The sequence below is a fragment of the Saccopteryx leptura genome, chromosome 2 (genome assembly GCF_036850995.1).
Source record: "Saccopteryx leptura isolate mSacLep1 chromosome 2, mSacLep1_pri_phased_curated, whole genome shotgun sequence".
Taxonomy (NCBI): domain Eukaryota; kingdom Metazoa; phylum Chordata; class Mammalia; order Chiroptera; family Emballonuridae; genus Saccopteryx; species Saccopteryx leptura.
In genome coordinates, this window is record NC_089504.1 from 221957745 (window position 1) to 221984699 (window position 26955).

General features: G+C 46.7%; 2 protein-coding genes across 7 annotated transcripts in view; one reads left to right on the top strand and one right to left on the bottom strand.

Annotated features, from left to right (window-relative positions):
* The window catches only part of HLCS (holocarboxylase synthetase), a 195908-nt gene extending 178350 nt beyond the window's left edge, over window positions 1–17558 (top strand). For 5 of the 6 annotated variants that reach the window (XM_066370241.1, XM_066370240.1, XM_066370236.1 and 2 more), the window contains 5 exons: window positions 2734–2801; window positions 4528–4688; window positions 7748–7862; window positions 12809–13022; window positions 14365–17558. In XM_066370241.1, coding sequence (XP_066226338.1) covers window positions 2734–2801; window positions 4528–4688; window positions 7748–7862; window positions 12809–13022; window positions 14365–14536 — 730 coding nt within the window. In that variant the 3' untranslated portion in view covers window positions 14537–17558. The remainder of the gene's footprint in view (window positions 1–2733; window positions 2802–4527; window positions 4689–7747; window positions 7863–12808; window positions 13023–14364) is intronic. The other variant, XM_066370239.1, reaches the window with a different exon arrangement.
* A 946-nt stretch (window positions 17559–18504) lies between these two features.
* The window catches only part of SIM2 (SIM bHLH transcription factor 2), a 52905-nt gene continuing 44454 nt past the window's right edge, over window positions 18505–26955 (bottom strand). Inside the window, exons 8-11 of the mRNA XM_066370234.1 lie at window positions 26135–26282; window positions 24502–24670; window positions 23504–23912; window positions 18505–21110 (exon numbers count right to left, since the gene is read on the bottom strand). Of these exons, the coding sequence (XP_066226331.1) occupies window positions 20665–21110; window positions 23504–23912; window positions 24502–24670; window positions 26135–26282 (1172 nt within the window). The 3' untranslated portion in view covers window positions 18505–20664. The remainder of the gene's footprint in view (window positions 21111–23503; window positions 23913–24501; window positions 24671–26134; window positions 26283–26955) is intronic.

Sequence of the window (26955 nt, forward strand, 5' to 3'; positions counted from 1 at the left end):
AGTTTAAAAATAAAGAAAAGAGATTTTGTCAAATCTTACTCCCTCCCTTTTCTATGTGTACATAATTGGCATAAAAGTTTATATCTGTTTTTTAATTCTACTTTTTAAATTTAACATTCTATTGCAAATATTTCTTCCCTGTTGCTACAGTCTTTATAACTACGATTTTTAATGACTACAAATTATTCCATTGACTTTATACACCATAATTAACATAATTATTCTCCTTCTGAATACTTACTTAGGTTATTTACAAAATTTTGCTTGTGTAGCGCTGTGGTGAGCGTGGACTATTTCCTTAGGTTCACGTCCCCGAATCTGAATTTAAGTTTTTATTCCTTCAGAATTTTCATTTAATTCATACTGGCTTGTCTTCTAGGTTAATCTTAATTATTGAAGCTTTAATCCAACAACCACGTGAAATTCAGAATGTTCCCTTTGGCAGAGCACTCAGTAGGTGCGGAGATGTCTTTAGGAACCTAAGTGGCCAGGACACTGTCCTGTCTGCAGAGGGACCCGTGTGGGTCTCTGGATGTTTCAAACAGAAGCAGAATACTTTCCTCACATGCCTGGTTGGCACTACAATGAATGCACTCGGCTGCCACTCACGGAAGCCTTTTATCCCACAGCCTTTGCCAACAGAGGCAGGGAGGTAATCATTATGGTATCCCTCCTTTTTTTCCTTTTTCTGTTTCCTTTTGTGAGAATGTCGTCAAGTCAGGATGGAAACGCATTTGTGGTGCCTCCTTGCTGCTAAAGCAAGCTCTAGTGACTTCACTGGGAGATGCACAATTTGCAAAGTTTATAAATGCTCCTTTGTTGTCCATGGCTGTGCGGTTTGGCCCCCAGAGTTATCTCAGATGCACAAATAAATCTGGCGGCCTCTAGTTGTCTCCGGCTCAGCGTTGCCCCTTCCCCATTTGTCTCCCTCATCCAGTTTCCTCTTGGCCTTCAGCAGCACAAACCCAGTCTTCTCATCAATATGCCCTGTTAACTGCTGCCAAACCTCTAGCAGTTTACTGCATATGTTCCTTAATCATTTCTCTTTGTTCTCGAAGTCTGCGTTTGGTTTCTGAATATCCCCCACCCCCTGTCCCAAGTCCACCATCACCGTCGCTGGCTATAACACATGACTATCTAATGTCCATTTAAAGAACATCCTAGATTGCCTGCCGTGAGGAGAGCTTCCACAGTCTGCTCAAAACATGCTAAATCACCCCCTTCCCGAAGAAGTTTCTTAGCCCCCTCCCCACGAGCCCACCACCTTCCCCAGGTGCGGGCTGTAGGACCCTCTGGAAAGCAGAGGTGCCCAGACGACAGTTTACCTCCCTGCATGGACAGAGCTTCCTTCTTAGGCCTTTCTGCCCTCCCAACACAAGAAAAGGACACTTTCTTCTTGGAGCCCGATGATGTCTAGGCACCGTCGATCTCAATGGGTTATTCATGGTGTCCAAGAGAAATACCTCTGGAGCTGTATTTCATGGGATCTGGAAGTGGGCAGCATGTGGGCGGCGGGGGGCCTGCTCGCCTGGAATGCCCTGTGCCTATGGCCCGGCCGGCCCCCTGCTCAACAGGCTGGGCTCTTCTTAGCAAGAAAAGGGGTGTCTGGGCTCTTCTACCCCAGGGCCTGTGTATACCGGTACACAGAGAGGCTGTGTTGATTTTTACTGCTTTTAAGTATTTTCTTCTCTTATCTCTTACCATTTGTAAAGCGCCACCCCATTCCTTGGAGAAAAGGAGAGGATTAAAAGCTCTTCAGAGCATGGGCTTTCCTTAGAGCCCTTTCTCCGTGGCATGGGGGTGCTGTGCAGCCCTGGAAACTATTATGGGAAACTTTGTTTATCCAAAATACCATCTCTCCCTCATCTGTCCCCTTGCCTCTTCCCTCCCCCAAAAAGTGTTTCAGCGAGGCCCCAGCAGCTGCCAGTGGACAGACCTGACTTTTACTTTGTGTACTAAATCCTATGACGAGCTACGCCTACTCAGTACCTGGTCGGTGACTCTGGAAGTGCAGGGGGCAACCATCCTAACACAGAGCTAACACATGTAAAACGTAGCTGAGAGGAAATTCGCAGAAAGAGGGTTTTATTTTTTCTTTTTAGAAAAAAAAAAGTTACTGTTGCCTCACTTGGTGGAGATATATAGTGCCCTTTTCTACCTATCCCCCGAAGGGAAGTTTGTATTCTTTTCAAAGAAACCATTTTAAAAGCAGAACTCAAGGCTGAAATGATGCAAGGCTCTCCTGAGCTCTCAGAAGGTGTAGATTTATTTACTATAGTTAAAACATAATTAGTTCTCAGGGGAGAGTGTATCTTTTAAACGGCTTTATTGCCACCATATTGGTTTTCTGAATAATCAGAAACTTCTGTTATGATTATGTTTTAGGGTTCGAACAGAAACGCAGTATAAGTAGAAACAAATGTCAGGAATTGTTAGTTGTCACTTGAAGGAGGGACACCACATCAGAAAGAATTTGATAGGATATTCCAAAGAAATATAATCTAACAACATTTCAAATAAACTGGGTAGCAGTTCAAGCAGGTACACATGCCTCCCCGCCTCGGTCTTCCCAGAGGCTGGGAATGGGGTACAGTCCCTTCCTTGGAAGTGGGAGGGTGGCCCATCCTTACCCACATGTTCACAAATGAATGTAAACAATGTCCCCCCCTTTTGCTGAAGGATCTCCTGCCAGTGCCCCTGTTCTGGCTGACCAGTTTTTCTCATCGTTTGCAGGTTGATGTTTGAGATACCACAGGAAATGGGTTTAATAGCCATTGCAGTCCGCCAAACACAGGGCAAAGGTCAGTCATCTTTTGTTAGTGCTTCTGTTGTGTCTGTTTTCTAAAATTTGTGACTCTGGTAGCCAGAGAGCCAGTTGATTGAGTGTGCTGATCCTCGAGGTGATTCTAGTTAGAAGTCATTTGTTTTCATGCCCCACCCCCACCCCCACCCCCACCCCTCACCCCTCAGGTTGAATGCAGGAAGAGGGAGTGGAATTGATTAGAAGATTGAGCCTTAGTAGAATTAAAGCATTCTGTCAAACTGAGATGTTTATTAATCACTTGACATCTACCTGTGATGGTTTTAACATTTGGTTACTTACATCTTGTAATTCTTCTTTCTGACACATTGTAAGCATTGCAGTTTGTGAAGCATAACTGTGTTATAAAGACATTTCTTTTCCCGAACGTTCTCTGTGAGGGGCCATTTGTTTCTATACTGGTGTCTCATGGCGGGGCCTTGCATCTGTCAGCCCTGCCCCAGCTGATGCTGGTGTGCCCATTCACAAAGTGCTCACAGAGAAGCAAAGGGCTGCTCAGAGCTGCCACCACCTGCTGACCCTCCGAGGCAAGAGCGCACACCCTCCCAGAATTCACTGTGTCTGGCCCGGTGGTCATGCAGGAGGCACTCGGCCCCTGCCCCTCCCCACCCCCAGCCAGCGCCAGGCTACCCGCGCCTGCCTTTAACTCTCAGGTTATGCTTCTCTCAGAAGGAGCAAAGAGAGAAGGAGTCCAGTTTTCTGCTTCTTTCTCTTAAACATTTCTTCTGAACATGAAGAAAACTGTAGGAATCAGTATGGTGATTTAAAAAAAGACAGAAAAACTTCAATTAGCTATACCTCCTATTTTGATTATTTTATTTTCCTGACTTCTTTTTTAAGAAATATAACTCAGAGAGTTAATATCAGGGATCACCTTTTAGTTTCAGCATCCTTTTCTTAAAAAACAGTGAATTATAATTCACATACCAATAGTTCTCACATTTAAAGTGTACAGTTCTGTGGTTTTCAGTATATTCACAGGGTTGTGTGCCCATCACCACGATAAGAATCACTTCTGAAAAGGGGCTTCCTGGACCCTACCTGGACTGGTGTCGCTTCAGTTCGGTCCCTGTCTGTCTCGCCTGTGTCACGGGAGAGGGAGAGTTAACCTGAGAGTGATGTTCAGACGCTGTGAGACTGAATCGTCAAAGTGTAGACCAGTGGTCCCCAACCTTTTTTGGGCCACGGACCGGTTTAATGTCAGAAAATATTTTCACTGACCGGCCTTTAGGGTGGGACGGATAAATGTATCATGTGACCGAGACAAGCGTCAAGAGTGAGTCTTAGACGGATGTAACAGAGAGAATCTGGTCATTTTTTAAAAATAAAACATCGTTCAGACTTAAATATAAATAAAACGGAAATAATGTAAGTTATTTATTCTTTCTCTGCGGACCAGTACCAAATGGCCCATGGACCGGTACCGTTCTGTGGCCTGGGGGTTGGGGACCACTGGCGTAAATGATATGATCACAGAGGTGGAACAATCTGCTAATTTTTGCAAACTTATTCAGCAACAGAGCTTCAGATTATGGAAAGCTTCTCTGTTAATTGAGTTAACCCCAGAAAATCCAAGTGTTCTTCTCAGCCCAGGTTTATTCAGGTAGGATATGTCTTCAGTGTGTGGCTCATTTTCTGGCACAGCATGTATCTGAGTCTGTTCATGTGGCCAAGTGGCCAGTGTTCCAGTGGGGCCTGTCTTCCAGGGCGAGGGAGCAACGCCTGGCTGAGCCCCGTGGGAGGCGCTCTTTCCACGCTGCTGGTCTCCGTCCCCCTGAAATCCCTGCTGGGACAGAGGATTCCATTTGTCCAGCATCTGATGTCTCTGGCCGTGGTGGAGGCGGTCAGGTCCATTCCTGGGTACCAGGTACGTGCCGTTTCCTCACCTTTACATCCCACTCTGCATGCAGATGTTGGCTCGGTCTCTGTAGCATGTGTTTGCATGACTGCTGCATGTAGAGCCTTGGCCCACTCTTTGCAAAGCTGGCAGCCCTGTTCCTGCAGTTTTAAAAGCACTGTTGGGTTTTATAGCTGCTTCAGGCTCTCCAGAATGCAAGGCTTTTTTTTTTTTTTTTTTTTCTTCCTTCCATTGAAGCATATTGGACTGGATGGGGCTGCTATCTGCATTTTCTGGTGCAAAGTCTTATTTTATAGACCCAAAAAATCCTTCTCATTTCCTACCTTCATTACCATAGCCTGCGCTCAGCAGAGCTATCCTTGGTCTGCAGTTGTACGAGTTCAGTGTGCAGGATTGTTTGGAACTCTGCCCCAGCTGTAGGGACAGATATGCTCGCTTCATCACTGCTGTTGGATGCCTGGTGTCAGCTATTAAGACAAGGAAAAGGGGGTGAAGAACACAGTGACTAAAAATCCTTTTCCTCAGAGCCTGGCCTCCACCTACCATACCCCTTCTCAGTTTTCCGGGAGGAATTTCCTATGGCCAGAAAGGGGGGAAGGGTGTCTCCTGCTTTCTTCCTACCTATAGCTCTTATTTCTGTCAGGGTAAAAACCCTCGTTATATGAATTCCTGAGGCGAAATGCTGAGCTCATGGCTGTCAGAGGGGCCTGTCATCCGAGTCTAAACAGAGAAGCAGAACTCTCCTCTGGCCCTCACGTCCCCTTCACTGTAGCCATGTCTTCATAGTCACTGTGCAAAAGACTTGGGTACATGTCACGCCACCGGCTTGCACACTGAAACATGACATTTGTTACCAGCACACTGCATCCTGGCTGCCTGGTGGGCTTGGGCTCCTCAGATGGTCACAACCTCCGCAGGCTCCACCCGCAGCCCCCACGCTGAATGTTTCGCCAGGAAGAAAGTGGTTGAGGAGATGAAGTTATGTCGTGGGGGGAAAGGATTTTTAACCCTAGCAACAGGTTAACTGGTCTTAGGGAAATAAGCAAAATACTGAGTCAAGATCTGTTTAGCTTTTTCATGGTTTTGATTTTGACCTTGTAGCCTCACTTGTTCACTTAGCGAGCATTCTTTGAGTGCCTGCTGTGTGTGAAGGCTGCTCCAGGCTCTGGGGGCCGCAGCATGGGCACTGGGAAGCTTGCCCTCAGCAGTGCATGGGGAGTCCCCGTTCTGCCAAAGAACTTCCATCCAAGTTATATCCTGTTTCCACAGCCATTTGGCTCAGCCTCACCTGTATGATATGCCTTTGGTTTGGATTTGCACTGATTTTTGACACAGACCCATTCACTTGCACAGCACAGCTACGGGATGGTTGAAATACTCCCAGGTCATTAGAGTTCACCTTTCTTACGTCCTTCATTAGGGCTCCAACTTGTCTCTTGCCAGATGTCACTGTCAGCACACAAATCATGCCCGGTCTCCCCAGACCGGAGGCAGCGTCATTGTCACGCTCACTGTTCCTTCCGGAACCCGCCCTTGCTGCTGCAGTTTCATCCATTGGCGTTCCCAGGGGCTCCTGCCGCGCTGCCCCAGCCCACACTCATGCTCATGCTCTGGGCGTTCTGATCATCCTGGGGTCCCAGCTCAAAGGCCATTCCCTGAACTTTCAACCTACAAGTTGTCCCTCTTGTAACACCTGTGGCCCTTCACATGTCTAAGGTCTCTTGTGGTATCTTCCCCGGGTTTCCCCGAAGCAGAGTTATTTGTGCTCCTCTTCTGTCTCCTACAAAGCAACCAGTGCTCTGAAGGCAGGATTAGTTTTATCCTGGTCCCCAAAGAGCCTTAGCCTAGTACTTCAAACATGAGGTCCATAGCAGCTGTTTTAATAAATGATTGACACGACAAAAAGTAAGCATTCACGGCCTTCTTCATTGTGGAATAGATGTCATTGTTTACCTGCGTGACAACCCAAAGTTTCATAAGCATATTCTAAGCTAAGTTGGTCTGAACATGAGAAGTCAGGCATCTGAGAGCAGGGCCCACATGTTATTTATACTTTTGTTCTTTTGTGCTACTACCTTTCTCCTCTCAGCCTAGAATGCTCTACCAGGGCGGGTGAGCTTGAAGAGAAACAGTCTAAATAGCTGGAATGAAAAGGCCTGTTGGACAGAGAGAAGAGATTTCCTGGAAGCAGTAGGCTTTGTAGCATAGTATAGAGCACCAGTGCCTGGTGCCAGAAAGCCCTGGATTTGAAGCCCAGCTCTGCTGCATCCTAGTGGTGTGACCTCAGGAAGCCGTGCAGCCTCTTCATACTTCAGTTTCTTCCTGTGTTCAATAGGGATGACACTGTTGCCAACATAGAGGTTTGGTGGAAGTAACCTATGACTAGTGCTGAAGAAGGGCTTGGTGCCAGGCTTGCTCCCAGGGCAGGAAGAGAATATCAGTACTCTCTGGTTTCCGTCACCTTTGGACTGTTTCACTGTGGGGCACAGGCACAGTTGCCCAGGCCACACCCTTCGGGACAAATCCACTTCCATTACCTAGGTTGACTGTTGGCATTCTTCAGGGCCTTCCTTCTCTGATGACTCAGTAAAACATGTTCCTCCTTGGTATCTTTATAGCATTCTGTTCGAGCCACATCTCCTTGCCTTTTACGTTACTGGTTAATTCAGGGCCCTCTTCCTCCTTGAGCCCTGAGAGTATTAGTCTCTCTCTGTCCCCAGCACCTAGTACATGGTAGGTACGCTGTGGTGCTGGTTGTCGATGCTGAGATAAGGAGCATAATTCATCAGAGAGGCAACTTCAGAAAGTGTTTTTGATTATAATAAACAGTAATGGGATGGGGAGAATTATGGACTCAATGACAAATATTTATACATTCTCTAGGTCTCTCCCCTTTTAGCTACAAGAGGCACTTTAACACTGGATTGTCATAAAGAAACGGTTAGCTGTCATTCTGAAAAAGAAGAGAGAATGAGGTCCCATGTTCCACTGTTTTTTAGAGTATGATGAACCCAGTTGTTCCCTTTGTGTCCTGTGACTGCTTCATTAATATGCAGATTTCCCTTTAGGATATCAACTTACGGGTGAAGTGGCCCAACGATATTTATTACAGTGACCTCATGAAGCTTGGTGGAGTTCTGGTGAACTCAACACTTATGGGAGAAACATTTTATATACTTATTGGTAAGTTTTTAAAGCCTTTTCCCCAGCAATTTTAGATTAATAAAAATTAAAATGTTTATACATGGCTGTATTAGGGGAGTGAATTATCATATGAATTTTTCTTTGAATCTTGTAGAATACATACAAAATACAACACGTGTGTAAAATTAGCAGATGGTTGAAAGTACTTCAAGGGGTTTAGCATTCCTGTCTCTGGCCATGGAAACCAAAGTAATATCATGTCAAACGCATTTTCTTACACCTGTTCATACTTCGGCTCCTTGTTGAATTAGAAATTGTGAAAATAAACCACAATGAGATATAACCTCATACTGTTACAATGGCTATCATCAAAAACACAAGAAATAACAAGTGTTGGTGAAGATGTAGAGAATAGGGAACTCTGGTGCCCTACTGGTGAGAATGCAAATTGGTGAAGCTTTTATGGAAAACAGTATGGGGTTCCTCAAAAAATCAAAAATAGAATTATCATATGATCCAGAAATTCCACTTCTGGGTATTTATCTAAAGAAAATGAAAACTCTAACTTGAAAAAATATATGCACCCCATGATTGTTGTAGCAATATTTACAATAGGCAGGATATGAAAACAGCATAAATGCCTGCTGACAGATGAGTGGGTAAAGAAGGTGTGACTAGTACACACACACACACACACACACACACTGGAATATCATTCAGCCAGATAAAAGTATGAGATTCTGGACCTGGCCAGTTGGCTCAGCAGTAGAGCGTCAGCCTGGCATGTGGATGTCCCGAGTTCAACTCCCAGTCAGGGCACACAGGAGAAGTGCCCATCTGCTCCCCCACCCCACCCCAATCTCTTTGTCTCTTCTCCTTCTACAGCCATGGCTCTAATGGTTTGAGCAAAGTTGGCCCCATGCACTGAAGATGGCTCCCTGGCCTCGCCTCAGGTGCTAAAATAGCTTGATTGCTGAGCAAGAGAGCGGCAGCTCCAGATAGGCGGAGTGTTGCCTGGTAGGGGTTGCTGGCTGGATGCTGTCGGGGTGCATATGGGAGTCTGTTTCTGCCTTTTTGCCTCTCACTTAATAAAAAAGAAAAAGAAAAAAAATGAAATTCTGCCATTTGCAACAACATGAGTTTACCTTGAGAACATTATGCTAAATGACAAATGAGACAGATACTGTATAATCTCACTTATATGTGGGCTCTTAAAACAAACAAGCTCGTGGATATAGAGACTAGATTGGTGATTTCCAGAGGCATGGGTGGGGGGTGAGTAAAATGGGTCAAGAGAATCAAAAGATACAACCTTCTAGTTACAAAATAAATATATTAGTTCCCACTTACCCATGGGGCATACATTCCAAAATCTCCAGTGGCTACCTGAAACTGGGGATAGTGCCAAACCCTATTAAATACTATGTTTTTTCCTGTACATATATACATGCTTATGATACAGTTTAGTTTATAAATTAGGCACAGTAAGAGATTAAGAACAATCATAATAAAATGGGATAATTATAACAATATACTGTAATAAAAGTTACGTGAATGTGGTTTCTCTCTCTCAAAATATCTTGTCCGATGCTCACCCTTCATTTCATGATAATGTGAGGTGACAAGGGACCTATGTGACGAGATGGACTAAAGTGAATGATGTAGGCATTGTGACGCAGTATAAGGCTACCATTGGCCCTCAGGTGATATGTCAGAAGGAGGGCCATCTGCTTTGGGTGGTCCTGAATCATAGAGCCATGGCGATGTTGACAGTTGGGGAAATTTAATATTTTTGGACCATGGCTGACTGTGGGTAACTGAAACCATGGAAAGAAACCACAGAGAAGAGGAAACTACTGTGAGTCATGGGTTGTCATGTGCAGCCTGGTAACTGTAGACAACAATACAATATTGTATATTTGAAAGTTGCTGAGAGAATAGATCCGAAAAGTTCTCGTCATAAGAAAACAAAATTCTGTAACTGTGTGGTGACAATGTCGACTAGTCTTATTTATTGTGGTGATCGCTTTGCAATATGTACAAATATGTTTAACCTAATTATGCTATACACCTGAAACTAATATATGTGTCAGTTATATATCAATTTAACTTTTAATAAATGACTATGGCCTGGCCTTTGGTGGCACAGTGGATAAAGTGACGACCTGAAACGCTGAGGTGACTGGTTCGAAGCCCTGAGCTTGCCTGGTCAAGGCACATGTGGGAGTTGATGCTTCCTGCTCCTCCCCGCTTTCTCTCCCTTCTCTCTATCTCTCTCCTCTCTAAACTGAATAAATAAAATCCTTTAAAAATAAATAAATAAATAAATAAATAAAATAAAATAAAATAAATGACTATGGCAGTATTCCAGGAAAACGGGAAGCATCCTCTAAATATAAATGTTTTATTTTCAACAAAATAAATTTGCTAATTACCTCACTTCCTTTATGACAGAAAATTAGTCCATGTGTTGTTTATCAGCTTTACTGAGGAACAATTTGTATGCAATACAGTTCACCCACTGAAAGTCTGCAGTTTTATTATTTGAGTTTACAGCTGTGCAGCCAATAGCACAATCCAGTTTTAAAACATTTAATAAACTTCTAAACTTCCCCTTATGCCTCTTTGTAATTAATATACCCCACCCCAGTCCTAGGCAACCACTGATTGGCTTTTGTCTATAATTTTGCCATTTTTGTATAAACAAAATTAAAAGAAATGGTGAAAATACACATTTACTGTACCATTTCATAAGAGAAGAAAGATAACATGTCATCTCCTGGTCATCTTGCATTCTTCATTTGACCTTCCCAGGCCAGTGGGGAGGCCAGTGGTAATGCTCAGCAGAAACACCAGACTGGTCAGGGTGGGGTGAGGAACCCGTCTCACTTCAGCACCTCCACTTCAAGCGAGGAGGTGGATTCAGAATTGGTCTCTGCAATCTGCAGGTCCTTGGTCAACTGTCAGCCTCCCCCTAATGCCCAGGTGACCGCGCTTGGTGTTCAAATAGCAGTGGACAGGAAACGTGACCATGTGCCAGAATGCCAGCCTCTGCTACCAACTGGCAGCACTGTCCTGGGCAGGCAGGCTGCTTCTCACCCTGAAAACTACGTTTCCCGTCTTTAAATGAATAATTGGGCTAGATGCAGAGATTCTTTTTTTTTTTTTTTTTTTTGTATTTTTCTGAAGCTGGAAACAGGGAGAGATAGTCAGACAGACTCCCGCATGCGCCCAACCGGGATCCACCTGGCACGCCCACCAGGGGGCGATGCTCTGCCCCTCTGGGGCGTCGCTCTGTTGCGACCAGAGCCACTCTAGCGCCTGGGGCAGAGGCCAAGGAGCCATCCCCAGCGCCCAGGCCATCTTTGCTCCAATGGAGCCTCGGCTACCGGAGGGGAAGAGAGAGACGGAGAGGGGGAGGGGTGGAGAAGCAGATGGGCGCTTCTCCTGTGTGCCCTGGCCGGGAATCGAACCTGGGACTCCCGCACGCCAGGCCGACGCTCTACCACTGAGCCAACCGGCCAGGGCCGATGCAGAGATTCTTAAGTAGGGTCCACAGATACCAAGGAGGCCCAGGGATGGCTCAGGAAGCCAAGGAGTGCTGTCAGTGTGGGGGACACACTGCATTTTCCTGTGGGGAAAATCCAGAGCTTCTGTTAAATCCTTAAGGCCATGTGCGGTGGGGGCAGGAATGTGTCTTTGACCAGGAAAGATTCAAAATCCTTAGAAGGACACAATCCTCTCTGGCCCATGGAAGGACACAGCCTAAGTTGACAGTAGTCTGTTGCTCTTTCTCCAGCACTTTGAATTAGTGAATACAGAAATTAGTGAATGAATGCAAGAGAAGATCTTTGGCACCATTGCACTTAATTTCATGCCTGAAACTCCATATGTGTTTCAGGTATTGTGTGTGGTGCTGAATGAATGAACCAGTGAACCCCTGCAGGTTCTGCTGTCACTGGGGTCACTTGATTTTTCCGGATGTAACTTCCATTGCTTTATATTTTAATAGGCAGTATGTTTAAAAAACAAACAAACAAACAAACAAACATGCTGAGGCCTGAAATCAATCTACCTTCACACTGAAAATGGATCAGAACATTTACCAAAGAATACTGTTACTGTAGCCATCACTGCTCTGTGTGAGGAGAGTCTTGGGGGACTTTTTTCTCAGAGGCCCTGAAAACACGACTGTCTTGCTGCCGAGTTCTTGCAGTATTTCACTGCTGACTGAACACCTCTTTGAGGCTGATTCAGGGCCCTGCTGAAAACTTGGGTTTGGTGTCTCTGAAGACTAACTGCTCCCGTAGAGGATGGTGGTGTTAAATGACAGCAGAGATAAGCCTATTCAGACCCTGCTACTGGCAGCACACTTTCCTGAAGCCTTAGCTTGGGAGCTGGTAAATAGCCACTGAACATGGGCTGGCCACTTGCCAGCAGGGGAAGCCCAGCCCCAGAAACGTCCAAGGATCAAGTATTAAAAGATGTGTTCTAGGGTTTTGCCGTAACCAGGGTTTGAAATCTCTGAATCCAGAGTTTACCCTGGATAAAGACCTGAATAAAATTCTTTATTTTCAAGCATGTGTTCTATTATTCAAGTAGGGAAAGAAAGAAGAGATTGTCAGTACTGAGCCACAGTTCTGGGCTGGCCCGCTTGCGGTACTGAGTCAAGGCAACACTGAGGGCGTCTGTCCCAGTCTGGCCTTCTGTTGAGTTGAATCGGAAGTGGTGTGCTTTTCCAGTTACTGGAAAAGGTTGGAATGGTCCTGGCTATATGAGGATAATAAAGGAAAGATGAAAAGGAAGACGGGCTCCACGAGACCTGTCATTTTCTAAGCGGCCAGAGACAATAAACACCAAAGGACAGGGAGCAGGTTGACAGTCAAAGCTGTACCATTTTCCAGGTGGTTGGAAGGAGCGTGTGAGCGATCCATCAGTAGGTGGAGCTGCTTGTGTGTTTCAGTTGTTTGTTTGCTCTTGACCAGGCTGTGGATTTAATGTGACAAACAGCAACCCTACCATCTGCATCAACGACCTCATCGTGGAGTACAATAAGGAGCACGGGGCCGAGCTGGAGCCCCTGAGACCTGATTTTCTCATCGCCAGAACCGTGACCATGCTGGAGAACCTAATCAGCACGTTTCAGGACAAGGGGCCCAACGGGGTTCTTCCCCTTTATTACAAATACTGGGTACACAGGTCAGTGCTGGCTCCTCTTCATTCTTTTAAAATTCCTGTTATTAGGTCCATAGTTCAGTACCTTAAAATGAGTCCTGGCACCAGTCTAGGCCATTGTTTTTTACATTTCTAATAGAGAAACCTGGTGGACGCCACCTTAAGTAAGTCAGCATCACCAGTGGCAGGACCCACCGGTCTCCTGTGCCTCCTGCTGGGAGGCACTGGGCAAGACCACATCACTGGCAAGCTCTCCTGCCAGCATGTTTAAGCTGAATCTCAGTGTGAGGGAACAGACAAATCTAACTTGGGGAACATTCTTGATAACAATGGTTTTCAAAGTAAGATTCCCTGGGTGGTGGCAGCAGCCTTACCTGAAAACTTGTTAGGAATGCACATTCTTGGGTCTCACCTGGGTCTCCTGGATCAGCCTCGCACTTTAGCAGCTGCTCCAGGGGGTGGTCACGAACCTCAGGTTTGAGAAGCACTAACTTATACCAGCAGGCCTCTACCCTTCAAAACGCTGTGTCTTAAATAAGAAGGTGGGAGGTTAAAGAGGCATGACAGCTAAATGCAGTATGTGATTCATAATTAGATCCCAGATGGGAGGAAATAGCCACAAAGGATATTAATGAAGAGTGGGGGAATTGGAACACACACATTAGGTAATGCCTGTACATCTAGATTAGATTCTCAAGGGGCACAGTGCTGTGCTGGTTTTTGCAGGAGATTGTTCCTGTTCTTAGAGGAGATGCATGATGAAGTATTCACGTATAAAGTGTCATGCTGCCTGCAGCTTGTTTTAAATGTCAGCCCCCGAAAGCGTGTGTATGTGGTTGTGTGTGTTACCAGTTGGTGTGAATTTAAGTAAAGGGAGAGTATGAGGTTTATTGTACTATTTTTTCCAACTTTTCCATAAGTTTAAGTTCTTCAAAATAAAAATGTTGGCGGAGGGAAATTCTATGCTTTTAAAATTGTTAAGAAGGTTGTCACTCAACAGGTACATTTGGAAAATATTCAAAAGAAGGGGAGTTGGAATGAGTTTAAATTATAGCTGATGCTACCCAGCTTTATTTCATAAGATGAAACTTCAACTCAGCTTCTTTTTCCCCAGTCTCAGCCAAAACACCTGCAGCATTGCACAGTGTTTCTTAAAAGTGCTCAGGGCAAAGAGCGTTTTTAAGAAAAGTAGTTCCTAACTCCCTGTTGGACTTGCCATCACCCTGGTTATTCTAGTCGTCATCAAACTAGTTCACGTGGAGCTGTGAGAGTCGCCCGGCACCCCCGCATGCCTCCCCATAGTTGGTAACCTGGCGACTGTCAGGCATCACATTCCTAAGACCCTCTCCCTGTGCTTCTTTTTCAGCGCCCAGCAAGTCCGCCTGGGAAGCGCTGAGGGGCCACAGGCATGGATTGTTGGCCTGGATGATTCTGGGTTCCTCCAGGTTCACCAGGAGGACGGCCATGTGGTGACTGTGCATCCGGATGGCAACTCCTTTGATATGCTCAGAAACCTCATCATCCCCAAACAGCAGTAGTTCCTACAAGGAAGGTGGCCTGGGGCCCGGGTGCTCGAAGCAGGCCTGGTGCTGGGGCCACAACAGGACAGGGCAGCGATGACTCGGGACTGACCCCGGGCCCAACCACCACAGCAGGCATTCCGGTTCGCTTCTGCTCTTTCCTCGCCCCGTGGGTCTAGAAAACTAATTTAGAGGTGTAGTCAAATACCTTCTCCGCCCAGTTAACCCGTTTTTTTCATTTTCTATAGGTTGGCATTTCATTTTGTTTTGGAAGAGGATCTGGGTGGAGGGGTGACAAGTGGAAAGATTTAGTTCAGGTAAATCCCTGCTGTAGGTGTGAGATTGTTCTTTCCTCTTGGGCTTGGATGTGTGTTTATTGCTCCCCCTGCCAAATTTTTTTACTTGGAAATCGCAATGGAATAACTCAAAAATTTCCCAGCAGTGGGGACCTTTACCCCTAGACTATTAAACAGCAAATCAAAGAAAGCTCTGGGGCCAGGCCGGTGGTGAGGTGGAGGTGTGGCAGCTGTTTATAAGCACCCAGGGAGGCATTTTCCTACAGGAACAGACGTTGGCACTTGGTCGTCGTTTTATTTTGTGTTAATGAAGAAAAGAGAAGGTCAACCTCTACGAGTTCCCCTCGGCCTAGTGGTTTGTGGGCCCAATAACAACATCTGATGGCTACAGAGATGCGTCTGGCTGGGATGGTCGCAGTGATCTTGCAGAGGAAATTGGTTCATTGCTTTGGCATTCATTTATGAGCTCTCCTTTCATAGGTTTAATTTTACTGCATATTCTGAAGTGATGGGATCAAGTTCAAGATCTTAAGGGTTGATTAGGCCTTGCTCAGATGTGGGGTGGACGATTTGGCTCTGACAGCTGGAGATGAAGGCTCACTCCATTACTGCACGCAAAAGGGGATTTGGAGTTTTTAAGCCCATTTCAGGCGCGCCCTGAAATGTTGAGTGTTCCTGCGAGACTGTACTGTGCTCGTCAGTCATCATTCTTTGTCCCCTTCTTCTGATATTGACAAGAAAATGTTACTGATATGGAATACCACCCTCTAAGAGGGAGTGTGCACGCACGTGTGTGTGTGTGTGTGTGTGTGTGTGTGTGTGTGTGTGTGTGTGTGAGGGAGAGGGAGGGCTCTTTAAAAGATCTTCAGAATCTGATATCCTAAAAGTCTCTGTGTAAGAACAAAAGAAAGGAAGCCTTTTGATATACATTTGCTGTTTCCAGATGGACTCCATGCTTTTTCCATGTAACTCCTATCTCTGTTGAATTTGTGAAACACACACATTAGTTTTCAGCATTAAAAGGCCAGTTTTTGCCCACTTTTCTCTCTCCCTGGCAGTTTCAACTAAAATTAATGGAAAGAAAACTTGATGGGACTCTCTGCTTTGAACAAAACCGCCTTATTGTACAACCAGCACTGTGTTTGTCCAGCTTAGCCTGTTGGGCTAATCCCAGAGCCTTGTGGTTTCCAGAATAAAATCAGTCCACCTTCAGCCCAGCACAGGCAGCCCCCAGCCCCCACAGGAAGGGGAAAATAACGTTTAGTTAACTACACTAACCCAATATGTGCTTTTTGTTCGTGTAACTTTTTAAAAAGAACTTTAAAAGTAATATTTGCAACTAAGACTTCAATTAGAATTATGCCCCCCCCCCCCAAAAAAAGAGACCACTCTCTCCTAAATGCCCAAATCTTCATTTGGAGTTAGTCCAAGTTTAAATATAAGTCTACGCCACCCCAGAATTACAAAATGGACTCACCCTTGGGAGGGCATCTGCAAAACATCACCCGGAAGAAAGGCTGTGGGCGCGCACCTCGAGGCTCATTTCTCAAACTGGGTAATGTGGGCAGGTCATCCCTCAGAGCCGCCATCGTTACTTTTTGGATTTCTTTGGGGGGTTATTTAATGAAAAACATGTTGTGTTTTGTTTTAAGCTGAAGTCCTATTCTAGACAGTTCTGCTTTGGGAAAAATGCTATCATTTAATTTCCTTTCTGTAAATGAAAACTAATGAAGTGTGGCCATGTCAAAGCAGATAGAGCTGTTGCGGGCCCAGCGCTTTGCCTCTGTGCTTGTGAGACTGTTGTTCCTTGTGCGGACATCCAGCTGTCTTAGGGTAGACAAAATGGACTTGAAGCAGATGCTGCGTTTTTCATAAACCTGATTTTGCCTCAGATGAACCAAAGACTTTTGAAGTTCTGCTTCGCAGAGCAGCTGACTAAAAGCTTTTACTCAGAGCTGCCAGCTTCAGGGACACCCCTTCCACTGTGCACATACCCATCGGTTTGGGGTGCTTATGTACCCGGCACTCTTATCTCAAGGAGCTTTTAAAGTCTTAACAGGAACTGCATGGTCTTCATAATCTTTAGAATATGACAGCTAAACTCAGGGTTTCTGTGTGCTTTTAGGACACTGAATGCTCCCCCAGCTTAGAGGCTGTGCCTTGAGTGCCTAACAGGTTATAGAAGGTCGTCTCTTCAGAGCTGAAAGCAAATTTCAGGGGAAGCTCTTAGGAGAAGTGCCGCTAATACAGGACTCAGCAATAGCTGGGTTTTCTGTGGCCCCTGTGCAGCAGTGAGTACAAACTGAGCAGATCCTGCTGCGTTCACAGGGCGTGGGCAAAGTGGGAAGGAGCAGTGTCCAGGGTAAAACAGTCCGTGGGGGTTAATGCTGCTGTACACTTACCTGTGACTTGATGAAGGGTAGGTGCATGGACCCAGGTGGGGTAGCACACCCTGCTCCCAACGTACACCCCAGAGTAAAGAACTGGGAGAGAGAAGCCAGCCCCACCCAACAGCTTCAGAATGCAAAATGAGAGGATTGTAGACTTTCGTTCTGTAGATGTGTTTGTTGCTAACAGCAGAAAACGAGAGTCTTTATTCCTGGGTAATTACTATGCATATTTGAAATAAAGTGTCAGCCTTTGCATTTTTAGCTTTTCAAAGAATCATATCTGAAAAGTAATTACTTTAAGCCAATGCCTATAAGAAGCAAGTGTACCAAAATAAACTTTAAGACTTTCTATCATTTTGGGCTCATTGTTATTTTTACCGCAAGTTTCATTTTTTAAGAATAGGCAACTACTTTTGGTTACAGTATTTTTATTCATATTTAAACATTTTTACAAAATAAATAGTTTTACAAGGTAAGGAATATGTATGTATTTCTAAGTATTAAGAAGCTGGTGCTCTTTTTTTATTTTTGTTGTGTTTTTGACAAATGTATTATGCATCATACAAAAGAGAAATCTTATTCCAAAGAATGAAAGTTAGCAAAACCCAAAAGTTAAAAAAGAAATTGAGATGAGAAATAAATTTAATATAACAACTTAATGTAAGTTTTTAAATTTAAAAATAAATTTAATGTAACAACAAATTAAAGAACAGATTTTATTCTTATAGAATTTGTTTTCTTTTGTGAAACTGCTTGATTTTTGTCTTGACAGTTTTAAGATTTGAATTCTATAAATTATACATAAGTTTAGGAACAGCTCAAATAATGTGTTTTAGATCAAAGGCTATCATTCGCTAACATTTTAAGCTACTGTAATTTCCCAGCGTTTGTTTGAAATGTTTTTATTTCATCTTATCTGTGGCAGCTCCTAGTCCACCTTAACTGTCTCACAGAATAAATTACAACTTCGAATATACTTTATACAGTCAGTGACCATACAAACCCCTCCCACCCTTAGAGTTCAGGGGAGGAAGTCAGATTTCAAAAGGACAAGGGGGTGGGGCCTGCGGGGGCAGAAAATACAGGCTCTTGCAGATCTCCTCAGAGCAGCCCTGCTTACACCCTGTTCACTTCTCTACAAAGGTATGAATGGAATGGCTTTTCTAGAAAGGGCTTCCATGAACATAAAGGAATTCCTTTCCCTGGGACGCCCTGTGGAGGCCCCGCCAGTCTTGGCTTATTTCTCAAATCCATTCGAGCTAGCATTTTTGTTAACATGTTAGGACTAGTGAGTCCAATATTTTTCTTCTTTTTCTTTCTTTCTTTTTTTTTTTTTTTGGTGAGAGGCATATTTTAAAAAATGCTTCCTTTTCCCCTGTCAGACCTCACAGAATTCAAGAAGTGATATCCCAGCTTAAATGTGCAGACTCTTAAAGATAGAGGTAACATTAGGTTGCCATGGTAAATGCTGATTAACTTTGCACTGAGCTGCTAGCACTTCAAAGCCAACTTGCCTAGGAATCTTACTTCGTGTTCTAGGCTGTGAACACGGTGAGGTGATAATTTGTTTGGACAGGGAAGTCTTCCCTAGCATTTTATTTTTCAAGTACACACACACTCTTTTGTTACCCCTGTTTACGTTATCACTTGTAAATCTTTTAACAGCCTTCTTTCTTCACAGTAACCTTTGTTTGATCTTAAACGGCTCCAAAAGCCTTTGTGGTTTGTGTTTATTAAAAATGGCTCCCAATGGTTAATAACAAGGTAGACACAAAAGCATTTTGCTGTACTTTATTGAAAAATGTCAGGTGATACACCTCTTGCTCATCACACCTGCACCTTCTGGGAATCATGGTTTAATTATGAGACTCATAAGCATAAAAGTAACCCCTCAGGCTTATTTTATGTGCACACACTCACAAAGGCTGCTAATGAGGTATAGCTAAGTGCAGTCAGAATTGTGGAATCTGCTGTTAGGACCCAGCCCCCTGGTGGTGCAGCAGGTGCGCCTAAATTTGCAAATTTCATCTCACAGGTAAGACAACTGACACCCTGCTAGGGGAGGAGGCAGGTCCTCACAGTGATACTGGGCTGGCAACATAGTTTCACATTTTTGTGAAGTCAGTGAAGGTGCACTTTGATTCTAGAATGATGAGTTAAAGACATTTGTGAAGAACCTTTTCACTCAGAAAGGTGGAGTTTCCTAAAAGTAAACTGTTTTTGAAAAATCGACAAGATGGAGTATTTTTATCATGTGGAGCCAATTGAAAGTTGGCAAATCCAGGCACTGATCCACTTCAGAGCCATGTTAATGACTTAAATGGTGAAATCTTGAAGCAAAAATATATAAAAATAAAATTGTCAAACACTGCTGGTGCTTTATAAAAGATTTTTGTTTACCTGTTACACACATTACATGTTCGTATGGAGTTTTTGCTGTGTAAAGAATGCTAACGACAATGTAAATGATGTGTATACATCATTTTCATGACATCCATCAAGCACGTTTTCTTCCACGCAGCACAGTCTATTGCCAGTTTTTCATATTGCACATGCAATTTAACTTTTAGTACTACTTGTAGCAAACACGAGCCTAGGGAAATGCAGGTCTGCATGAGCCAGAGGGATTGTGCCTTGTAATCAAACTTGACAGGGGTAGCCAATTGCATTGGGCACCTAAATCATCCACATGTCCATCATAAAATATCTGGCTCTATATATACCTTTTGCATTTAATGCTTATTCAGTACTCTGAAGATGCTATTCTTGGTGTCATCAGAGTTTAGAGGGGTTAGGAGGAAGGAAGAACTTGTGAATGTACTTAAGAAGCATGCTCACCTCCTTGGTCTGGGCTTGTTGAGTTTTGTATTAAAGTTAAAACAACTTTTAATGAGATTCATGCATAAGTTTTTAAAGACAGAAGAATTGTCTACTCATGGGTCTTGGAATAATCACCTGCCTGAACTTAAGAATCTGCAAGGGCTCTGAACACAGAAGTCTACCCCCCACCCCTGCCCCGCATATCTGACCACCTCAGGGTGCTTTCATCAATGTGGAGGACGTGCTTCAATCTCCCAGTGGGACCGGTGGGCATCCAGGTCAAGGCTGGGTGCGCAAGCCTGATTTTAAGGTAAGGAAACAAACCAAGTGCCCACAAACTCGGTTACATGTGGGATGCTGGGGATGCCCAGCTCTGCCCTTTCGGAAAATCCAGCTCTTGGAGAACAAAGGTCGACCAGTCACTTCTCGGGCGGGTTGTAGTCTTCTACACCGGTCTCTATGGCATCTACGGTAAAAATCTAAAAGTCGGCTGCAGAGTTCTATTAAAATAGTTGTCTCTGTATAAATTAATTTAAATCGTGCATAATACAGCTCGCCCCTCTGAACTAGGTTGTATGTTTTGAAACCGGAGCCAAAGGGGCCTGGCCTATGGCTTCTCGTCGCGGTCGGCCCGGCCGGGTCACCTGCCGTGGGTGATGATGACCGAGGCGCCCAGGTAGTGCGGCAGGGGCGCGCCGGGCGGCGAGGCAGCAGCGGGGCCGGGGGGCCGGGGCCTCAGCGCGCCCGCCGCAGCGTCGGGGGTGCCGGGGCCGCAAGCGAGGGCGGCAGGGGAGGGCGCAGCGCCCCCCAGCGGCCCGCGCCGGGCCAACACGCGGTGGTAGTTGAGCAGCACGAAGGGCAGCTGCGCGGGCGCGCCCGGGGGATCGGGAGCCGGAGGCGCGCAGCACTCCGGCGCCGCCCGGGCCAGCGCCAGCCGCGCCCCTTCCCGGGTGGCCTGGCGGGCGGCCTTGGCCGGGCCCAGCGCGGGCTCCTCGCGGTAGTGGCCACAGCTCGGGAAGCTCGGCGGCGGCGGCGGCGGCGGCGGCGCGGTGTCTTCACCGAACCTGCGCGCGGCGGCGGCGGGCGCTGCGGGGACAGGCGACACATTAGATGTCCGCGAGGGAGAGGGAGAACACATGCCCAAAGCCACAGCAACCTAGCGGGTCCGCAGTCTCCACCACCCCTCGGCCACCCACCACTCTTGCCATCGTCCCTACCCCTCGCGCGTCCCAGGCCCGCGTTGCCCAATGGCAATATGAAATTTGAGATGTTCTAGTAGCCGCGTTCAAGAGTGACAGAGAAGCAGGTGAAGTTAATGTTAATAATATACTTAATGCAACATATTCAAATTATTGTTTCAAGGTGTGATTGCTATTTTAAAATTATTCTTTGTTTCTGTCTTTGAAAGCTTGCAGAAACAGCACATCTCATTGCACTTAATGCACCTCGATGTTCAGTGACCACAGTGGCTACCAAACTGGACTGTGTTGGTCTGGAGGCTTCCACGCTCTAGTGTGAGGTGGCCCCAGCCAGCCAATCTGTTTGTCTTTTCCCTCCCTGGGGACAGTGGAGTGGTAGCCACACCGCTCCCTTTATTTAAAAAAAATAACCACCTTGGCCCTGACCCCTTAGCTCAGTTAGTTAAGAGCATAGTCCCAAAATGACAAGGTTGCAGGTTCAATCCCCTGGTCTGGGCGCACACGGGAAGCAACCAAAAAATGCACTACTGAATGGAACAACAAATGCTTCCCTTCCCCTTGCCTTCTTTCTCCTGGCTCTCTCTGTCTCTCTAAAATGCAATACAAATTAAGCCCTGGCTAGATAGCTCAGTTGGAGCATTGTCCCAGAGCACAGTGGTTGGCAGCTCAATTCCCCGGTCAGGGCACATACAGGAGCAGCTTGATATGCCTGTCTCTCTCAAAAACAAACAAACAAAAACAACAACAGCAAAAACATGTTCACTAAACAGATGCCTGCCCTCAATTAGTTCTTTATGTTTTTCACCATAAGACAACTTCTTTCTTTAATATCAAAAACACTAGGAAGTTGACCACAAATTGCCCCAAATTAGCACCTTTCGTCTGTTTTTTAATGAAGTGTGTGATAAATGAGGTGGCTATTAAACTCTCACTTTCAAAGTAGCATTTTTAAAAAATCAAACGCTCTATTATATCATTGGCTAACTTCCCCACACAAAGAAAAATAATTCTTTCAAGTCACTCTCAAGTAGCTAATATTTTCAGCCGTTATCAAAACCCTTTGCCTTTCTTCCCTTAGAGGTCGGGGAACCCTTCCTTGGTTATCTGAGGGACCCAGTGCATTGGTGGGTATTGGGGATCCAAATCTGAGAAGTTGGTGGCTCCTGGGACAGGCCCAGGCCAAAAGGCAGGGCTGCCGTGCCCTGGTGGCTGGTATGCTCTTTTCTTAAATTGGCTACTTTTGAAAAACATGTCCTGGAAATCTCCCAGAAGGTTAGATTTCACCCATGGCCTTTATAGCCTTGTGAAGATGGTTGGAGCACAGAGGAAGAGCTTCACAAAGCAGCCTGAGGAGGAACAGAGCCCTACCTGCCTCCAAAGAGAGAAAGGTGGGAAGAAGAGAGACCCCAGGGAGCTCTCCTCTTTAAGCAGGTGATTCTTTCCCAGGGCACGTAGCATTTACCTGACATTTAGTGGCACCTAGCACCGTCTGGATCTACATTTTGAGCAGTAGCTAGGTCAGGGTGAAATAAGACACCTCCTGCAGCCAGCCATCAACCCCACCTTCTACCCTCTGTCTGGGGTTGGCCCAGTGAGCAGACAGGAGTCTGCTGGGCCTGGGGCAGCTGGTGGTGCCTCCACAGAGGCCCTCTGCTTGCCTGTCGCCAGAAGGGGCTGGCGGAGGGGCCATCCCTGCCTCTCTCTTGTTGAACCACAGTGTGCTGGACAGATACCTACTGTGCGTGCTGAGCCTGGGATAGGCATGTCCTATGGCTTAGGATCTTACAGATGAAAAAACGGGGGTGGGGGGTGTTATCTGCCCTGGGTTGTATGGCATTTCTGTCTCTTAGCCCATGAATTTCCACTACTGTCTTCTGCATTTTGAAAAACAGCATGGGAAGAAAACCAAGTGGCTCCTATATTCATTTTTGGGTGGAGCATAGCATGAACTTGTAAAATACATGCAGCTGGGCCATTCTCAGTACATGGAAGCTGGTTGTGAAAATCACTTTGTCTCCCTTTGAGGGAGCAGGTGAGGCCAGGACTCTATGGAGGGTGGCTGAACACCAGGTTTCCTTTGCCAGTTATACTGTCACCTGTACCTATGAGGCACCTGGACTCAGGCACCTGGCTTTAACCACGCCTGTGAAGTGCTCACGGTCAGAGCAGGAAAGCACTGGTTTCTATTTAGAAGCAGAAAAAGGAAGAGTTTGCCCAGACTCTGAGGGTCCTTTCCATGTTCACAGCCCCGCTCCTGCCCCTTATACAAACATGACCCACCTTCATAGTGTGGCATGAGGCTGTGCCGAGTAGTGTTCACCGGTGGCTCAGAAAGGTTTTTAGCTGGAGATGGGCTGCTAGGCACTAGGGGGTTGGCATAATGCCACTGGCACTCGCCGCTGGTTGGCAGTGTGCTCAGGAAAAAGCGTGCCACCTCACACGGGGATCCTTGGGGCTGGCCAAACTTGGCTGGCAACATTGGCTTTTTGCTGCTGAAGACATGAGAGTCTAGAGGGAAGTGTCCGTAATGGTAGGAGAAGGGCAGGCTGTAGGACGGGGCATACAGAAGGTCGCCGCCTTCTGAATGGAGCTGCTGTTCCGGAGGGGCCGCAGCATCCACTGGGGGGCTGGCTCTCCAGTTGCCGAGCTGGCCGCATTCCAGTTTGTCCATCGGGATTGTGCCGTACTGCTGCGTGACACAGAAGAGACTGGTGAGGGGAGACCCGTCTTCTGGCCTCACGCAGGCCGAGCCCGTGCCGCCCAACCCCATCCCAGTCCTGGATGCCCTCTGACCACCACCGTGAGTGACCCCTGGGGACAAGCGCATGGCGGACTACCCCAGTGACCCACCCCCTGGGTGCAGACAGATCTCCTCATCCCAAGCTGACAACACACCCCAGCCACCTATGGACCTGCTATTTCTGACGGCTTGCAAACTACTTAGAAAAAGGAAGAGGGAAGGTTTTCATCTTTTAAAATGCCATGGAAACAGACAATGCACTGGGGCTTGGACCCACATTTATGTGGACTCCCTCAGGCAGGCCCCGTGCCTTCCCAGCAAGCCTGACTAGGCCACCGGTGTCAGGTCTGCATGCCTTCAGGCTCTGTCCCTACTGTTCGGGCTGCACATCCCAGAGGGACCTTGCTTCACTCCACAGGGAACCTTTTGGGCAGGGAGACCCACAAGGCAATTGGAATTGGTCATTGCTTACAATGCCTGCGTGCCCCGAGCCCCCCAGGACGGAGCAGCGCACCCCACCCTGCAAGATGCATGTTACCTGTGAGGGGTAAGGGTTTGTTCTCAGCTTTGTCTTCATCTTCGTATTTTTGGGTTTAGTTAATTTCCTAGTTTCTTGTGAGGTAGACAAGGTAGTCCTCCAGGAGTCCTGGGACTTGGATGTGGACACCTGGTCCAGGGATAGCTGCAGTTCCTTGTATTCAATGTCCCTGAGAGGCAAGAGTGGGACAGGCCGTGTCCAGCAGGCTGCCGAGGCAGCCTGGCTCCCCGGGCACCACTCCCAAGCAAGATCGTCCTCAAAGCTCCGGTGAATCATTTCAGTGAGGTCAGAGGTGGGTAGGATTTGAAGAAGGACAGGGCACCCTCATTATAAAAGCCACCCTGCAGCCCCAGGCTCAGCGACCCCACAAATGCTGAGCGAAGGCAGTGTTATTTGGTAGATGTAGACGGGGAGTGGGTGCAACTCTCTCCTATCCCACAGGGTCCTGAACACATTTCCCAGGGACCCTGGGGCCATAGAAGGTAAGGCAGAAACCCTGTTTATCAGAGTACCCGGGGCCCAGCTGCTACTCTGTTTAGCACCCAGGGAGGCTTGAGTAGGGGAACCCTGAGGGTCCAGAAGCCCAATTTTGCCTTAAAGAGCCACCTCAGTGCCATCATGTACACAGGAGGGGAGGTCGCCCAAAGTGCTGGCCAGTGCCACATCTGTTTGTTCATAAACTGTGTAGGGGCTAAAATGCCTTCTTTCCTACAGTTTTGCTAAAACAACTCTACTACTACTACTACTACTAATAATAATAATAATAATTAAAAACAAAGCCAAAAAGAGCTCTAGCCAGCCCTGGCTGGTGGCACAGTGGATAGAACGTCAGCCTGGAGTGCTGAGGTCGCTGGTTCAAGCCCTGGTCAGCACATACGGGAGGCAATCAATGGCACAACTAGGTGGAACGAGTTGATGCTTCCTTCTTGCTCTCTCCCTTCCTCTCTCTCAAACAAGCAAATCAGCAAACCAAAAAAACAGCAACCTATCCTTCTATGAAAGAACATGGAACTTGAATGCTCACTGCCTTAGAACACACCTGAGGACCAGGTGATTTAACATACTATTGTGGGCAGAGTAATACATAGTCTCAGGAAGACTTATGTTCTGTTGCTTCCAATGGTCTTAAAAATACTTGCCACTGAACTTGACCAAATATGCACCATTATTTCTAATAGGCCATACAGAAAGACAGGGGCAAATGGAGCTATCTCCTGTCCCACATGCATTCACGATGACCCAGCCACACGTGGGCATGGAGAGTGTAAGTTTGTGTTCCTGGTCCGGGACATGCATCCCCTTTGCGTCCTGTTCAGGATGGGAAGTACCCCCCTCTCCTCTGCTCACCCCTACCCCTCACCCGGGCTCTGATCCCCTCCTAATCCATGCCCAGAGAGCAGGGCTCCCTTTGCCCAAGTGCTGAGTACAGAAATAGTTTGGACCTTCCCAATCAACTATAGTGTTCAAATTAAACAAATGAACAAAACAGGAGACAAATGAACAGTTCCAGAGAGAGAGAGAGAGAGGAAAGAGAGAGAGGAAAGAGAGAGGGGAGAGAGAGAGTGCTTATTGGAACAATCGATGAGGGATAGGGAAGAGAGAGCAAGGAGAGAAACAAATACGTCTGACTTACGTGAGGACATAATTGACACTCACGATGCAGTGGGGCCGGGACGAGCGGCTGTTGTGCACGACGGTGGCGTAGCTCTGCACCCACACCCAGCCGCCCAGCTTGGACAGCAGCCGGTAGTACTTGGTGGTGACCTGGCCCTTCACCAGCACTGCAAACACAAGGTGACATGAATCCGAGGGGCAGATGTTAGCAAGCCCTGCCTTTGGGGACACTGCCCCTGCTAACCTACAGCCCTGGTTCTGAACCTGTCTGGGGTCCAGGACACCTTGGAGAACTTGACAAAGAGGGCAGGCTTTCCCTGCTGGAAGGCGTATGCTTGTGCACACACACGCATGCACATAAGATTTTTGCCAATGATTCCAAGCGACTTGAGGAGCAATCAATTGCTCCCCTCCCCTGTTCAGAACTTGAATTTAATAGCCACTGCTCTCATTGAGAAAAGCAATTAGCCCCCAAACATTTGCACCTGGCATAGTGACAAAATTGGATTTGCTTTTTAGTTTCCAAAATGCCACTGGGACACTCCCCACCCCCATGATGCTGTAGCCTTTAGGGGACCTTCTGTGGCCCAGGGAAGGAACTTGGGCTGCCATGGCCCCTCTCCCTGGGGGTTTCTCATCCTCCCAGGGAGAGGCAGACAAGTGGTATTAGGTCTGCAGGGAGGGACGACTCAGGCCCAGAGTGACTAGGTGCCCCGTGCGCCCCCCTTCACCCCACCCTGGACATTAAGGATGGGGCCAGGCCTCTCCTACAGCCCAGACTCCCATCCTCTGCCTGGCCAGGTGCTGAGGATGATTGACAGGGCATGCGCCCACCCCAGG